The following is an 18,183-nucleotide window of genomic DNA, read 5'->3' on the forward strand; positions in this document are numbered from 1 at the left end:
AAACATGAAAAAAAGGGAGCGGCAAGGAAGAGTAAACGAGAGAAAAGAGTGTAGAGAAAGAAAACAGTAGAGATTAGAGAAAAACAGAGAAAGAAAAAAAAGTGGCGAGAGAGAAAGAGAAAGAGAGAGTAAAAGTATCGCGCGAGACGTCTGAAGGCTGCACAACAGTATAGAGTATAAGGCAACGTGGTGAACAGGACTGCACTGGCAGAGAAAAGAGTAGAGCGGTGCTGAACACATAGAGGCGAAGAGAGCAAAACGAAGAGAATCGTGGTATGGACGAAGCGCGAGAGCGTGGTATAGTGAAGTGAGAACGAATGAGAGGTAACAGCAGCAGAAAAGAAACAAGAGAGAGTTGGAAGCATAGGCAGCAGCGAAGATCAGAGAGAGGCAAGTCAGTGTGGAGAGAGAGAACCATTCATCTTGGCGCGCCTAGACGGGCCGCGATTGGTCCACTTCGGATAAGGGAGCGGCGCGATTGGTCGACTCTGTTTACCAGCTGGTACCCCAGCGCGCTCGAGGATCGTAGAAGAGAGGGGGGAACAGAACGGAGAGACAAGCGGCGCCATTATTGTAAGGGGTTACATTTAGCTGGCCGTGGGTTGTAGTACGCGGCGTTCGGGATAGGGGGCTATAGTACCTTCATGCATGGCCCATAAAGGATTCGTCGACTATCCGAGAAGTACGCAAGAAACGGCTTCTAACACCTGACAGGGGCCACGCTCTTCTCTTCTCTCTCCTCGTGCCGTCGCCTCGATCACCGTCGCAGCCCAATTTTCTCACTGGGACCGCTGTGTTGGATCAGCTGGGTGGGCCTGACCGACGAAAGACCCGTTGCTTTATTGTCGCTTGTCATCTCGATGTGGAAGGAATCGTAATTACCATAAAGGAATCGTAACGTCGTCCCGAAAATCATACCTGGACAGTGGATGCTCTTTTGCTCCGGTGTGTGATTGACGACACGATCATCCGAAAATACAGAGAGAAACGAACGATCTGGAAACATCCCGTGTACGTCTGCCGTCGCAAGCTATCCGGTAATCGCGATCATCCGCCTACTAGCGATATCCTTTTCCGCCCGCGTCCGTTATCGTTCCAGTGATAATGTGTAAAGTTGCGTAAGTGGCGAGTCAAAGTGGGGGTCAAAGGTAACGAATAAACAAGAGAAAATAAAAAGATAGTCGGAAAAGGAGAAGGAAGAAAAGAAGAATTATCACGATAATTTTTGATTGAATACGAAAAGTGAAAAAAAAACGACGTGATCGTAAAGAATAACCAATTAACCGAACAATAATCGAGTGCGTGCGTACGGTGCGAAAGAAATTCGAATCAATCAAAGATCGAGAAAATATTTGATAACTTGTGATATAAGAAAAGGTGATTGGCGTGGAAGTGTGCGTGAAGATGAAGCAGCAGCCGGCAGATTTGCCGGTACGGTGTCGGTGTTGAGACACTAAACCCGGCCACCGTGTCCGGGCGTGTCTTCGGCATCGAGTCCGAAATCGGCACCGGCTACAGCCGATATGAGTTCGAAATTCATAATCGATAGTATGCTACCTAAGTACCACCAGCAATTTCATCATCAACAATTATTCTCGAGCGCGAATCCCGGCACAATCCAAGCGTGTACGACAAGCCCAGCAACCGCGAGCCTAGAATCGAGTTTATCCGCGGCTGCAGTCGCGGCCGCGGCAGTGAATTACGCGCAACAGCACAATTCCCCTAGCCCGACGGGCTCAAGTCCTCAGCATTCGGGAAGTTCGGCTTCTACGTCACCGGCGGCACGCACAACTTCCAGCATGTATCCATACGTGTCAGCAGCAGCGGCGCATCATCATCATCAGCAACAACAAGCGGTTGCGGCGGCAGCATTCGGTGCCACATCTAGCATGGTGCCAGGATTTGGTTCGACCGCGGCTTCGAGCGCAGCGTTAGCTGCGGCCGCAGCCGTCGATGCTGCAACCGCCGGCGACAAATCTTGCCGTTATACCGCCAGCCTCACTGGAAATGTTGCACCAACGTCCGCCGATCCAATGGTAAATTATACCCTTGGCCATCATCATCAGAACGGCGCTACACCTAGTAGCCTAGTATCTTCTGCGTCAGCTTCGTCTGCTGTTTCCGCTGCGTCCGCCTCTATGGCTGCCGCTGCACAATTCTATCATCAAGCCGCCGCTGCATCGGCCGTCGTTGATCCTTTGACGTCCTGCCAACAACCTACCACCGGACAACCCAGCATCTCGGACATACCGCGATATCCATGGATGTCCATCACCGGTAAGTCTTTCTTTATAATTTTTGCTGTAATTCCTACATGTAATACAACGATATTTTTATTTTAATACACATATTTAACAAAAATGAAATTTTAAAGGAAAACAAAAATCGTATTAGACTCTTCGTGTTATTAAAAATTTATAAATGGGGAAAAAATATTCTTATAGCTATCGTTAATTGTAAATATAGAAATATTTAAAACCCAAATTTTCGTATAAATTCTGATATCAGGTAATAGAATAAAAATATCGATATTTTTTTTTTCTTTAATGCTCATGAAATGTGTATTTGATGATAAAATAGTTTTTCATATTTAAATTGTTTAGTTAACCAAATAGAATGAAGTTCTATTTGAATATATATCGTTTTACAGTGAATTAGTTTATGTGGATTAAATTAATTGTCATTATATTGTCAATTTCAAATAAATACGTATCGCGTGATCATGTTTCGTTAATGTTCATTCTTAGAATGAATATAGAATAAAATGAAAGATGTAAACCGACGATAAACAAGATTAATTCACCGATTCGAACTTAATCGCCGTCAGTTAATATAGCGTTAAATTATCTATGAGAATGGAATCAATAATAGAGTTAAACGATAATTATAGCGCTTATTTGAACATAATTTTTCAGTTATCATCACGCATTAATAACTACGCGTTGTATCGGATCTTTCTAACAATGCGTCAAAGATAATGAAACAATTGAATCTACATTGTTGAACAAAAGTACAAGTATTACGATCGTTAAAAAATAATGAATTCCTCCCTTTTATTTATGCTTGTACTTATTGCTAGTCACGAAGAGCTGACACGAATTTGCAAGTAAAAATATCGACCATGTTTATTTAGTAGTGATAAATTAACGAAGCAATTATAACGTGATTCGAATCTAAATTTATTGTCTCGTATAAAACCGATATGTATATCATCATTTTATTGTCAATCAAAATCATAAAAAAAATATAATTAAATTATTTTACTTTCATGCAAGATTGTATTTTTATCTTTCATGTATAACAAAATCGCTTAATCAAGAATATATTTTTAAGTTACATTGAAAATGCATAAAAAAAATAAAAGCAATTTGTATCGGATTAATTGGAAATGACAAACACTTCAATCTCAAACGGTAAATGGAAACTGACCTACGGTATACGTGTTTATAGTTATTCTTTCCGTAGGGGGTACTATAGAATACTTGTTAGAACATTGTTATACCTTGAATGTTCCATAAAATGCATGTTCAAACATAAACTATTACTGGCGATATAAAATATAATTATAAAACTAATCTAACTAGTGAAAATTAATATTGATAAATTTTTTTTTAATAATAACTTATTTATTTTTAAAATAATAAAAGTTTATTCTAAATTTTTGCATACAAAATAAACTGAATATGTTATCGGCAATATAAATGCAATAGTAGCATTAGCTAGTCTAATTAATATTAAGGATTTAATTTAAATATATTATCATTGAAACGAAAAACATAATCAACTGTTTTATATAATTTCAATATTAATTAGATGATAGAGACGATAATTTCATTGGATAAGATCTATTTAGAATTTTCATGATTATTCTTAATCAGATGGATCTATACAAACTCTAAAAGCATCGTTAGATTTTATAACACAAAAATACTGCCACAATATTTGTATCTTAAGCTGTGAATATAATTTTCAAATTGAATCTCTGAAGCGTGCATTAATTTACGTAAAATTCTATTTTGTTCATCTCATTGTCCAACATAACAACGCAAAAAGATTACCAACATTTAAGAATATTCTAAATTTTCAATTTAAAGAAACAATAGCGTTCCTTGGTATAAGAGCGTATTCATGATCATCGTTAGACTTGAAATCTTTACTCGTTCCAGCGACCAGCTATTTTCCGTGTCTCGCATAATGCATTCCGAGTACAACTTGTATACATGCGTCTTTGTTTGCGATAGTATTAACGCGAACAAAGTGCCGACGGCGTTTTACCGCGTGTATTCGTGGCGGACAAGCAAGTTGGTCTATCGTCAACATCGCGTACTTGTCGGCAATGTCGTGAAAAAGCATTCGTGTATTTTTAAAAGCTGTTCGATTTACCGATCTCCATTGTTTTTCGTTTTATCGTCGTCGCAATCATCTGGATGAGATGGTCGCGAGCAAGACGATGCGTCCTCCACCCGAGAATGTAACGAAGGGGCCTGGAGCTTGTTCAAGGTTTCGTTTCCAACACTAAACGAAAATAAACCAATTCGAAATAATTGGCTTTCGCAGTGCACTCTTGGCTTTGTGTATACTTCAGGTTATAGAAGTCAAACATTTTCGTGAAAGATCGGGCGATGTCGTTCGAGTCAGTCATTCGTTAACCTTGCATCAATTTCAACGAACAATAATAACGATCAATAATAACGATCAATATGATAATAATGATATTTGTTTAACTATGATTCTAAGCGAATAACTATTCACAATAATTTACGTTTCTGATGAATAATTACTTTAAAATATTATATTGCTTATCCCACGTCAAACTTGTTAGCATTCGCGCGATTTTCGAATTAACGACTCCTAGCGTTTGAATTTTAAATTAAACTGTCAATGAAATACGGCAGAGTGCGCCACAATACACGAATCAATTAGATATGGCGCGGATTGTATTTTAACAAAATTATAATTATTGAATGTATAAATTATTTTCCGAAATTCGTTTTGCTTTTTCAATCTCTAATAACATTTTATTCTGTAACATATTGAAAATATATCGTACATTGATAAAAAAAAAATAGTAGAGAGATCATTTATTACATTCATGAATAATGTATATTCTAACGTTTACCATAAATCATATTCTAAGCAATTTCAATTGGTATGATTCAACATTTTCCGACTTTTTTTTCTTTACGAACGTTTATCATATAACTTTTCGAAGAAAGAAATTTTTGCCTGCGACTAACAGTATTGGAAACTCGTATGAAGAGAAAAAAATCCATTAATGGAAGACATCTTTTCCTGTCAAAGCGTGTTCTTTCAATGGTATTCGTTTATCGCGTAGTATTTGTGAAATGATCAAGGTATACAGCATCAAGTTGGCAGATAAATCATAATAGACAACGTTTAATTCTTCTCGACATGTGCCTCAATATAATTTATAACGATGTCATTTTTTAATTAGATTTTCTTTTAGTAATATTTGCCTTCACAAGCACGAGCAACAGAGAAAAAGAAGGGGGTCACGAAGAACCGTTTTCCTTCTTCATCTATAGCGCAGTCTTATCGGGCAACGTTCGCAAGAAGTGTCTATTCGTGATTCAATAAAGTTCTTATCTGGTTTACGAGTGCGTAAGAATAACTTTACGAGCCGAGAAGAAAGGGAACGTCGTCTCTCGCGGTAGTCGTTCAAATGTAATGCAGTTGAGTGATTTATTAGGATAAATCCCAAGTCGAGAATGAATAGCGTTCGCGATCGGATGACTGAGTGGTTAATTAGAGATGTGGTCGCAAGATACATATATATATTACTGCTGACTGTTACATACTTCAGACTAAAGTTTTGAAGAGATTTTGTCGTTTTGATCGGATCATATATTGAGATCATTGACATACGAAAGATACAGAGATCAATGTTTAAGTTAATTCAGTTCATTTTGAATTTAATCATCGGATTAAAATCGGACAGACTAGAAATAGGATTAGGCTGGTACACTCGAACATTTTACGATCGTATGTTTCTAATCCACCTTTCTAGCGGTCTGAAGTTGCAGCGAGAGCTTGTATGTCGAATAGCAGCGAATTCCTACTTTCTAATTGCGTATCTGTTCGAATAAGTTTCGGTTATATATGTCCTCTCCGATTATCCTTCTTTGTCTCTTTCTTCTCTTCTTGCCGACTATCTCAGCTGTGTTGAGTGCTTGTGTCTCAGTGTGGTTTATCTGAAATGTACATGCTTTTTACGGTCGATAATCTTCGTATCGGATCGATTGACATTCACACTAATTACGACTATTTTTGTTTTCAGATTGGATGAGCCCGTTCGACAGAGTCGTGTGCGGTGAGTATCATATCATTGTTATATTAGTGTAGCCATTTCGCTGAAAAATATTGGCCAAAAATTTTGTTTACTCGGAGAATCGATATTGAAGACGAGATTATTTCCACTTTGATATTTCCGAAACTATTCGAAACTATTACTTATTTGCGTTATCATACACGGGGAATGTGTTCACTTTGCGAGTTTCGAAAGTCCCATGGAATCTCGGCATGAAGATTGTTAATTTGAAGCAACTGAGAAGGTAAAATGAACTTTCGAAGGATCAATTTGTTCCCAAGCGTGCGCCGCTGCCACATATGGCAGCCATATTTTCAAATGTAAGAGCCAGTTTATTCACGAAACACAATCATACAAGGCGGTTATCATTTTTTTTTTATTTCAAGTGCTGGCCAAATTTTATGATAAAATACGTATTTCACTTGTTCAAAATAGATTATTAGATTGGACAGTAAGATAAAATTTAAAATAATTTAGAATTTAAAACAGAAAAGATTTAACCGATAAGAAAAAGTATCTGCACGTCGTAAAATTTTATTCACAATTTTCTTTAACAATATATTCGTGAAATAAGTTTTAAAGCTAATTCGTATCCTATTTCTACGGTTTGATCCGCCCCTGATAATTCCTATAGTCGTCGCTTTTATAAGATGAAGCTCTTTACGGATTCATTGCGGCGTAAAAAAGAAAAAAAGAGTGTCGTTTGGAGAACGAAGCCGACCTGTGTGGCGCTTCAAACTATGTCAAGAAAAGTCAAGGACACAGCTTAAAGGTCGTTTACTCGAATCCTGGTGCCGGTAGCACGTGCTACCGACTCGCGTATCCTATTCATTTATGTTAGTTGCGCATGCAAGAAGGACATGTATACGGCCAACTACACCTGTCGTCACCATGATAATGTTAGCCGCAAATTATACCCGTGACTATGTTTTATATAGCCTATTACGGGCCGCACAATGACGCAGTAAATAGCGATTAAGTGAAATTAAAACTTCACCCATTGAAATTATCGCGATGATGGTTTGTTTACATTGGGTGGATCATAATTTCAAATAGGAATAGTGCAGGAAGTCGCCGGTATATGATGGGAACAGTTACTCAGTCGGTAAATCACAACCAAATTTATTCGTATAAATGAGACACAATTGGCTTTTATATCGCATTCTCCCAATTGCACGATGGGAATAAGCTTGCTCTTTGAACGATTTCTTCGACGTGAGAATATTATCGAGCGCTAATACGTTTCTGAAAAATTATGATCGGAATTGAATTACGATATCTTTAAATCGATATACATATACAGACACTTCATAAATAGTAGCTTACAACTTTCAAGTCTTTATCTTCGTTACGTAGCATCGATGTCACAGACGAATCTTCTCGTATTTTATAAACACGCTCGTGTAGACTGGGTTTTAGGTTTCTGTTGTTGGAGATACGTAAGCTTCTCTGGCACCATCCTCGATAGACGCCGTCCATCGAGAGAGCGAGAGAGACGTGACGTTAATGCATTTGGAAGTTGGGGTGCGTCAGCCGAAATACCTGTGGGAATGTTGCATAGAGACCTCCAGGATGCTTGACTAATTGTAATTGAAGTTATGTACGCGAATCAACGTTAGCCCAGGAACACGCGATGCATTATGCATCGTCCATCCGTGGCGTATTTCTTCTTCCCCTATCTCTTTTGCATCGACAATTGCGAGAGCGCCATCTTTTCAGTCTGGCTATCTCTTAGTGGTTACGTTGTAAAATTAGTCGAGACATTTTTATTAACGTTCCTTAGCTGTTTTTATGGGCTGTGCAATGACGAAGATAAATTGTTGGTACCTTGTCACATCGTGTTTTTCGTATTCCTTTTTTTTTCTCTCTTTAAATATTTTCAGATTTCAATGTAAAGCAATGATTTTTAACCTTTTCGAAATCACAAGTATTTTACGGAACATAAAATGTTAAAAATGTGGAATGATATAATTTTTTATTGAAAATAAAATAAAAACATTTGTAACAATTTCGTAGAATTTTAATGTTTCAAGAAAGATCGGTTAAAATCTAGAGATATGTTTTAGATATTTATTATTATTAAAAAATCTTTAATTTTGGCGCAATTTTCGAAATTTTAATATCTAAAAAAAATAATTTGAAATTCTATTGTGCTCCATTGCAGCGCTTTCGTTATAAAGTAATATAAAAATAGCACTTTGAATTCAACTCAAGCGACGTCATTCTTTTTCTTCCACTCGCTGCAATATCCGTCGCCGTGTCTATGGACATAATCTATCGCTAGTACGTGAATGTACTACGCTTTCGAGCATAGAATTGGGATTGGCGACTGGGTGGCTTCGAACTTTGCACCGATAAAATGCCACGTGATTTCAACTTTAGAATTCTATTTGAAATAAAAATTATATGCGCAAATATGCATTTTTCGAGCATCGAATATTAGTTCGAAATATCATTGAATTTGTATTACAGAGTTGAGAAAGATAAACGATACGGCGAAAAACACCATCTTCCATTTTTCACGAAGAAAGAGAGCATGCGCATTGCGACAAATTATATGTACGCACGCGTTTAACCTCGTAAAATTAGGAAAGAAGCGCTCACATCCATTTTATAATATACAAAATTAACTCGAAAATACGAGTATCTAATCTTTCACCGGTGGTATGTGAACGTACATACTGCATTTTGAGGTCAGGGATCGGCGGCCTGCTGATGACTCTGTGGTATTTCGCGATATCGTTTTTCTATATGTGTGTTTTCTTTTCGGTCCACCATCTTGGACTGCGACCAAATTTTCAGGCAACGGAATACATAAATTACGCATGCTACATAGGTTTTCTATTTTAATGTTTGCATTAAATCTTAATTGACATTATTATGACAAATGTATATATTAATATGATTAAATAATTTATTTTAAATCATCATATTTATTATAGTATTAAATATAATATTCTGATATACAATTATTCTTTCGTATGTGTCAAAGTTCGAAAGTGATAGATTGAGGTTATGTTTAAAAAAATATTACTGTTTCATATGTAGTGAAGAAAAAAATATTAAGAAAAATAATTCCATCGTAACGTTTGTAGGATACAACCAATTATATATCTTCTAGAATTATTTATAACAAGTTCAATTCAAATAATTTACGTGGTCCGACACATTATACGCTATAACTCCATGACAATTCGTCCATTAACCGTACATGAAAACATCAAAAGGGATAGCGCGTAATCCTTGGAATCTATCACAATAATTGCATAATTCAATCTGTGTCATTTCTCTATTTCTTTTGTCGGTGGCGTCGAATGTTTGACGTCTTTGCGATAAGGTTCAGTGGCCAGTGAACGTCTAGTCGGGTTTTGTATACGCTCTCGGCGTATCACGAGATAATATATAATTTATAAACAGTTCGATCTGCTGGGTAACATTGCGCCAGCAAACATTCTTGTTAGCTTACTCAGTACTTGGTACAGTCGTTCCGTGTTTCTTTCCTTTGATTAATCCTCACTGTTGCTGTGTCGTTCCGAGAAACGTTTACTCCCGTAACTGAGAAGAGCAACAGTGAAATCTTTCTAAATTACAAGCTGGTCTTTTTTTTTACTTCCTCACAGAATGTCTATTGTGGAAATAGAATTTATTTTTTATTTCTGCTTCCTGTGATAAATATACCATTATATATACCACTATACACAATATTATAAATATTGCAAAAATATTATAATAATATTAGGTTATTGTATATGAAATAGCCAAGTTCACAAATTTATACAATCAATTAACTTCGTTAAGATATATATATATATATCGTATATATTGTATATTTATATTTTATATTTATATTTAGAACATAACCTCTTAAGAAGTTAGGTTAACTTAGATCGTATATATAGATATATATGACTAAAGCGAGAATGACGTATATATATCCATTATTAAAATTTTTATATTATTTTATCTGATGTATGTATCAGAATAATAGAATATAATAAATTGCTATTGATATAAAAAAAATTTTAATTTTCATAATTTTACCTGTTTGATAGATAAGATATGTTATATTAATTAAAATTATTAATATTAATTAAAAAGCCTTGATTAATATTATTTTTAATGAAACTTAATAATCTTATTAAGAACCTAGTCGTGCCTTTTGCAACAATATAATATCACACGCAATTTACATAATAATCTAGTTACATTGAATAAACTGTCCATAATAAGCACTGAAAGATAAATCAACGATTATCAGGGACAATGTTTATTAAGTATCCGAATGTGTAACGAGTTAACGCGATTTTTGTCGGCCACCTTCCGATAATACCGTAGTCAAATGACCCCCTTTAATCTATCCCCGCATTCGTAAACGGTGTGCATTTTGATGTCAGGGTTCTTGTCTAGTTGGATTTTGGTGTGTACACGAGGTCTAGCACGAGATAATGTATAATTTATAATCAGACCGTTTCTCTGGCAACAGTGCGCCACTGCATGGACTGAATCTTCCGCCCCAAAAGCCGCCAACCCCTCATTAGCATTCGATGATGGCTGCCGCGTCCTGCAGCGTCCGTATTATCCCGTTTCATCGTTCCTGCCTCCCCTACCTGGGCTTCTGCTCGTTTCCATCCGCCTTCTCCTCCTCCCACTTTGCCTCTGTCTCGCTCTCTCCTCTATTCTACGCCTATCCTCCCGCCTGTCTAATGCTATACCGTCAAGTAGCGGAAAATATCGAAAAAAAAAGAAATTATTTTCTCTTAGAAAAAACTTGTTGTGTACTTTCAGATTGAAAATATTATAATTATATGTAATAATTATAATGTTATAATAATTATGATAATTATTCATAAAGTAAGTATTTTTCATTAATTTCAATGACGTTGAAGTGTGTTGCCATCTTGAATAATTCTTTTTCTATTTACAGAATGTTAATATATTCGTGAAAATAGTTAATTAATTCTTTGGAGGATCGATACTACTAGGCTGACATGAAAAAGTTGATACGCAAAAATGTTGATTTATTTATTAAGTTATAAGTAATTAAAATTTGTATTAGATGAAGCGAGATGGAGTGCGGCAACAATACGAGAAAGATAGAAATATAACTGTTAATTAATTTCAATTTTAATTATATAGCTTTAGACAAAAATTCAAATCTTACGGTGGGTCAGGAATTAAAAAAATATACCTTAACCTAACTTAACTTAATTAATAATCTCGTGCGTATCTCCTAAAACTAAAAGCTAATGGAAAAAACTTGTTCAAAATATTATTTCTGATAGGTTGTTTAAGATTATTGAAATTTTATAGAGATATTTTTTTTTTTTGTAAATAATAGCCAAATTTATTAACGTTTTGCATGCGTATGCATATGATCTTTATCTCTTCGTCCGAAAAAAATGTACAATGTCGCTCAGACATATGATTTTCGAGTCAAAAAATCGCAACTAAGAAATTCTACTGAGGATAAAGGCTAAGAAAAGTTTAGGGGTGATTATGGAAGGTGACTTCGTTCAAGGACTCCGGTGGGAAGAGCCCCGTTTCCGGTGGCCGGGAGAAGTCGCAGACCAGGTCAGAATCGTGTTGTCACTGAGATTATTGAAACTGCAGTTTTATGGGCCTTAAAAGCAGTTTAATTGCTGTTATATAAGTGTTTATGCGCTGCCAGGTTTGGCCTCCGCCTGCGCCACCCCAAACGTTTATTTTATGGTCATACGACGGCAGCGTGTACCCGTTTTGTCGCGTGCCGAACCCATCATACCAGTCAAATCCTCCGATTCTAAATGTCACCGTAGATTCACACTCCTTGAAAAAATTCTGTCTCTTTCCTTCGAGACAAAGAGCAGCCTTCATGATTATTTTCGATAACTCAAGGTAAAAATCACGATAAAAGGATACTTATATTTTTCTTTCTTAATATATTTCTAATTTTAATCTTTAAGTTAATTTATCTTTCATTAATTTAATTAATTTTATTAAATATAAGAGATATAATTTAAATATAAAAGATTATAATTTTTTTTTTTATGTAATTTTTTTCTCACGATGAAGGAGTTGATGATGATTTTTATTATTTTTTCCTCTCTATCCAAGATAATAGAAGGATTATTTGTTGACGATGCATAATTTTTTTTTATTTATTTTTATATACTTGTTTTCTGTTTTATTTCGAAGTTGAACATTGTTTTTTGTTGATTTTCTTCCGTTGAAATTCTCTTTTGGATATCGATCACGCCATGTATATAATACACTTTATTTGCACGACGACAATATGTACAAACAATTATGTTAAATGCCATTACGAATTTATATCTATAATTACGTATTATGCGATCGAATAAAATTCTGCTGTAAATATTAATATAAGGGAGCTTAAATTTACTCGAAATATTTAGACACATTATACAATAATATATTTATATTTAATCTTAAATTAAAAATTTAATTTATTTCATTAACAGAGCAATATATCAGGTCATTTTATTATGAATAATTAAAAAAAAATTACGTAAAAAATATTTAGATATATTTATATAAAGGTAAAAAATTTCAAAAATATTGTGCATATAGTCATAAATTGATATTGTGTACGAGAAAAATATATTTCGGTGATGTTTTTTGTCACTTATTAAGAAAAGCATGCAAAAGATTTCACTAGGAGTGGTAAAATTTTTCAAGGTCATTGCTTTTCTTCAGCCCTTTTTACGGTCTCATCTCTACCCGGAGGATCCACTTCTTTTTTTTTTTTTCCTAACCCGACGTAAACTTTCACTGTACCCTTTGTCGAAAGTCGCGTGCGCGCTTTTTCCTGTCCCTTAAGAAGCAATAAAGTTTACTCTATCTACGGAAAAACGAGTCAAAAAGTCAATGCTGCTTGGTGATGTTCGTAAATCATGTCGTTTCTTAGCCGAGTGAAAGTAAAGGCTTCGTATCTGTTATAAGAATCAATCACGCCCTTTGTTCAAGCCTGCAAAAGCTTTCTTTTATTTGCTTTCGTCGAATGAAGCGACAAATTTTTATCACGTCGAAATTCGTTGAGATGAAATTTTTTTTGATAAGAGGAATTCATCAATCAATTCATACATTTTATATTCTTAATCTTGTCTATTAACAATTCGTTGAGAAATTAATATTTTTTATTTTATTAAATGGAAATAAATTATAAAAAAATTTTATTTGAAATAAAATATTCGAAGATATATATCATAAAATAAATATATCAATTAAAATATCTCAGGCCTGCTTTTAAAAGAATCTCGTCTTCTTCAAGCATACATAGAGTTACAAAGTTAACTAAACTCTACGTGAAAATGCAAATAATATTGCAACGTTCGTCTTGCACGGATGAATAAGAGAACACGCAAGAAGCCGCGCACGAGCGCGTGTTCTAATTTATAAACTCGTTTAGCGAAACGGATGAGCCGAGGGAGAGCCGAAGGAGAGTCGGCATGTGTCGTGTTCGATCGTATATTCAGCGCTTGCCATTTGCGCAAGCGAGGCGCGAGGGGGAGGGAGGGTCGAAAAAATCGAACTGTAGGTGAGCACAAGTCCGGAGAAACACGGACTCGCGGCGTATCCCATTCCACGAATACCGATAATTATCGCGGGGGGAACAATTTATCGTAATTACACTGGCGGCACTATCTGTTTCTCGATAGCTTGCGAGCTCGCTCGTTTTTCTACCGAGGTATACTTCTTTTCCTTCTTCTTATTCTTTTTCTTCTTCTTTCCTTCTTTTTTTCTCTCTTCGAAGTCGTTGAAGTTGCATCGTTGGGTGGGGGTAAAAGACCGCGAGACGAAGACACGGGAACGAGTAGGAAACGTGATATTTCGTCCGCCATGTTGTTTCTCTCGCCTAGTTCTCTCGAGTCGTGCGTTGTACAGGTTTCGCAATTTCGGGTTGGCAAGAATGTTTCCAGGTTGAATTATTCCGTGAGATTCGGCTCGGTTCCTGGCGTAGCTTTGACTGGAGTTAGGTAAATATCCAAGTAGAGAGCGTTTCGCGCTCGCAAAATTACAAAAGACTGAGGCATTGTAGAATGGGAGGCAGTTAGAGTAAAATAGTGCGTTCGCCGCGGCCATTCGGCCGGCTCTCTCGGTTACTAACAGGATTTTGTTAAAATACGATTATACCCGGGGCGAAGGGGGATTGAGATAGCGGTAGGTACCGACCGTTCTAATGAAAACTTAGGTTTAGAGGTTGGATCCTCACTATGTCTTGCATACCAATGTCGTCTGGAAATTCACGAGGATCGTCTAATTCGAATTACCGGAAAAATAATTTCGCGGTCGATTTAAAAATATATATTCTAATTTATCTAAGGTACATTTTTTTTGCATTGCGAGAAATTCGAATTTCGATTTTTATTTCGATCGTTCGAAATAATTTTCTTTATTATTTCAATTTTTTTTACTTTTTTAAAAAATTATTTTTCTTTTTCGAAAAAATTAATTTTTTCACTTTCACGTTTGGAATAATTATCAGATAGATAATTTTTCGAGTTGTTAATTTAAGGAAAGTTGTTCCTATCGAATATATCGTATAAAAAGAAATTCTCGCATTTTCGAGTGAATTCAGTCTTATTTTCGCGATTAGCTAAAACTTTCTCTATAACAAACATCTCGTTCAAGAGTTTTCGTTGGATATCCTATTCTTCCGAGGCAGAGTTTGCATCGAACTTGTCTTCATCTCTATACCCGAAACTTTCAACTTTAGCATGGTGTTTAAGAGAAAAATTGCATCCCTCGACCGAAACTTGGAACGTCTCGGGCGTTTCTCGTTCTCTCGAATAGTTGAACGTAACCGGAAGCAAAGTTTCTTGATTCAAAATGGAAATGGGGACGTTTTACATTTCGTTCGATCGTAGACGAGTGCAAAACGACGGCCTCGTTTGTTTTTATCTCCGATCTTCGAATCGAAATATTCCCTTTGTGAAAACGTAATCATTTTTACGCAGTAGTCGTCACTCGTTTGGAAAAATCTCTCCACTCGATGATAAAATTTATGCACGAATTTTTTTTCATGTCCATTTCGGTGTTATCGAAAAGTACGAAGTTCGAGGAATCAAATCGAAAAAGGTAAGTTCTGGCCGGACAGATATGGAGGTGCGTGACGGTCGTTAAAACTTGGAGAATGTCACTTGGTAGATATAACACGGAAAGAGAGTGTTATTTTCACGGACAATAAAATTTTACGAGAAGAATAGAACGATCCAGTGAAATATGTGACGAATAAGGATGTGCGAAGATCGTTAAATAGCTGTGGAATTCCTCGATGTTTATTGTGCATATCGATGATCCTTTAAATCGATCTATCCAATCGTGTCGATTAATTTGAATGATATTTAATTAACGGCAATCTCTCTGCGTCTTTATATTTTTTCCTGATAAATTGTAATGCATCGTAATTTTTTCTCTCTAAAAAAAAAAAATTCAAAAGATTGTAAAAAGAAAATTTAATAGAAACGAATAGTAAGGCTAATTGCCGTTAGCAGTAGATGGCGTTTTTCTAGAAGGAAGGAACGCTCTGGTAGTTATGCGAACATTGCGCTGACACGCGGAACGACGTTGTCCAGGCGAGAAAACGTGTTCATGGGCTAGAATGCGATTTAGACGTTCAACTATACGTATCTAAGAGAAAGAGAGAGAGAGAGAGAGAGAGAGAGAGAGAGAGAGAGAGAGAGAGAGAGAGAAACGTCACGCGGTTGGATAGTTGTGTTACACCCATAGTTATACACCACGTCACGCCGGCTGGAGAACGACCCCCTAGCGGGTACTATCGTAACAAATGTGCCCGTTTGCATAACACGACGACGAGCAATTCGGGTAGGTTTGACGGTGCGCGATATAGACCTTTAGGCGAGTGGGCGATAGAGGGAGGTCTGGACGAGAAGAGGCAAAGGCCATGGCTCTGTGCTCGCTGCGAAGAGGGGGAAGAAAAGGAAAGGGAAAGACACGAGGGCTCGGAAGGTTGGTGCCTCCTTCTTCCCTCCTTCTCCCCTGGGGAATCGCCTGTATAATCTATGCCTTTGGATGGCCAATACCGAACGAAGAGACTACTCTGGAACGCTCCACCTTCGATGTCAGGTAGATTTACTACCGATCAGAATTAACGATGTTTACGCTCGCATAACGATCGGCTTGATTTATACCATTCGGAATTTAGTCGGCATTGTTTTAATTGTTGAAATGATCGATGGGACACTGTGCTGACGTTTGATGAATGCTGGCCATTTGTAAGTCTTTCTGTGAATATATAGAATGTGAATATATAGAATATATATAATATAGAAGGATAGTATAGAATGATGATGGAAGAGAGATATAAGAGCAATTGTCCCTAGATATCGTTACGATCTCGTGTCCAGAGATAATTGTTAACCGAATTGAAAATTATCGTTATAATTTTTGTGATTTTCTTTTCTGAATATAATTCTGTAATGAATTGAAGTTTAGAAAAATAGAATATTAGGAATAATTGTGAATTAATGAATTAAAAATCTGATTAATGTTAGTGATAAAACTGATCACGAAAACTGTAATACTTCGATGGATCGTGAAGAAATTTCGATTCGACGACACTCGAGCCAGATAGGTTACGTTTTTCACGATTCGCTCGCAAAAGTTTCGTGATGCCTTGATTGCAAGAGAGTGGAACGACGGAATATCTCGTACAATAACCTCCGAAATTTCGAAGCTCACGGTATTCCCCCTCCCTCGTACAGAAAGAGGGGAAGAAACGTACACTTGCACATACCGGCACCGATCCGGTCTAGATATCGCATGAGTACGTCGCTGTGCTCTTTCACGGTACACCCCTGATACAGCTTATCACGACTTTTATCCCTCGATAAAAACTAAAGGCTCCATTTCCAGCTTTTGTACCGTCCCGCGGCTCCGCTGGAGGATATTACGCTCTTCTCTTTATACTTATATATATGTGAACAACCCAGTCGGTAGTCGTTGTGCACATTCTCATATCTCTATGTGTTCGTATACGTGCACGTATACTATGTTTTTCGGCTTTGTGTATATTTCTCGCGTGTCGATGTTGGCTAGTTGGAAGATCTCGATGCACCACATATGTATATATAAACTCACACGTGAAAAAAGAACTGTATGAGGCTATTCACGTATCGTTGTCGTGCTCAGACATATTTGCTTCTCTATGTTGGTGTGGAAACTGCTTTGATAGTGATGGGTTCGAGCAAAAAAAAAAAAAAAAAAAATACGCAAGCTAAGGTTGGAATCTCGAGCGCTAGTTAATTGGGATATAATTAAAGGTCGTGATATCGCTTTAAAGATCGTTAAAAGTGACAATTCTTTGCTCTTTAACCTCCGAATCAGATCGAAATTCATGCCTAATTTCCGTTTATTTCTTTTTAAATCTTGATACTCTTTCGAGGCATGTTCGAAAGGATCGTTTGGTTAATTTCTCGTAAGTAACGCGAACCTTTTTTAACGAGCTCCCGTCGAAGAAATTATAACTTTGGCGCAATTCAATTACATTGTAATCCACTCGAGTTTACATAATGTTTTCGAGAAGAAAGATAATTGTGTTCGATGATCGAATTCATTAATTTTCTTCCCTCGATTATTTCCAATTAATCTGTCTTATCGAATAACTTATAATTTTCGAATAACAAGGCTCGTTTCATCAGTCACATTCATCACAGCGAGATAAGCGATAAAAAAGGAAATTAGGCTGTAACCAAAAAAAAAAAAAAAAAACTTAACCTTTGAATAGAAATAGTTCGTATCTCAATATCGTTGAATATATCGCACGTTCATTCGAAATCGAAAATCAGATCAAACCCATCGCCAGTGTTGGTACCAATACACATATGCACACGTCG

The 18,183-nt window shown here is 36.4% G+C and overlaps 1 protein-coding gene across 2 annotated transcripts in view; it reads left to right on the forward strand.

The window, feature by feature from the left end:
• Positions 1 to 663: 663 nt before the first annotated feature.
• Positions 664 to 18,183, forward strand: part of LOC122711756 (homeobox protein abdominal-A homolog) — a 36,121-nt gene continuing 18,601 nt past the window's right edge. For both annotated transcript variants that reach the window (XM_043930779.1, XM_043930780.1), the window contains exons 1-2: positions 664 to 2,277; positions 6,299 to 6,331. In XM_043930779.1, the coding sequence (XP_043786714.1) occupies positions 1,524 to 2,277; positions 6,299 to 6,331 (787 nt within the window). In that variant the 5' untranslated portion in view covers positions 664 to 1,523. The remainder of the gene's footprint in view (positions 2,278 to 6,298; positions 6,332 to 18,183) is intronic.

Source organism: Apis laboriosa, unplaced genomic scaffold (assembly GCF_014066325.1).
Source record: "Apis laboriosa isolate Shangri-la unplaced genomic scaffold, ASM1406632v1 scaffold17_cov146, whole genome shotgun sequence".
In the NCBI taxonomy this organism is placed as follows: Eukaryota; Metazoa; Arthropoda; class Insecta; order Hymenoptera; family Apidae; genus Apis; species Apis laboriosa.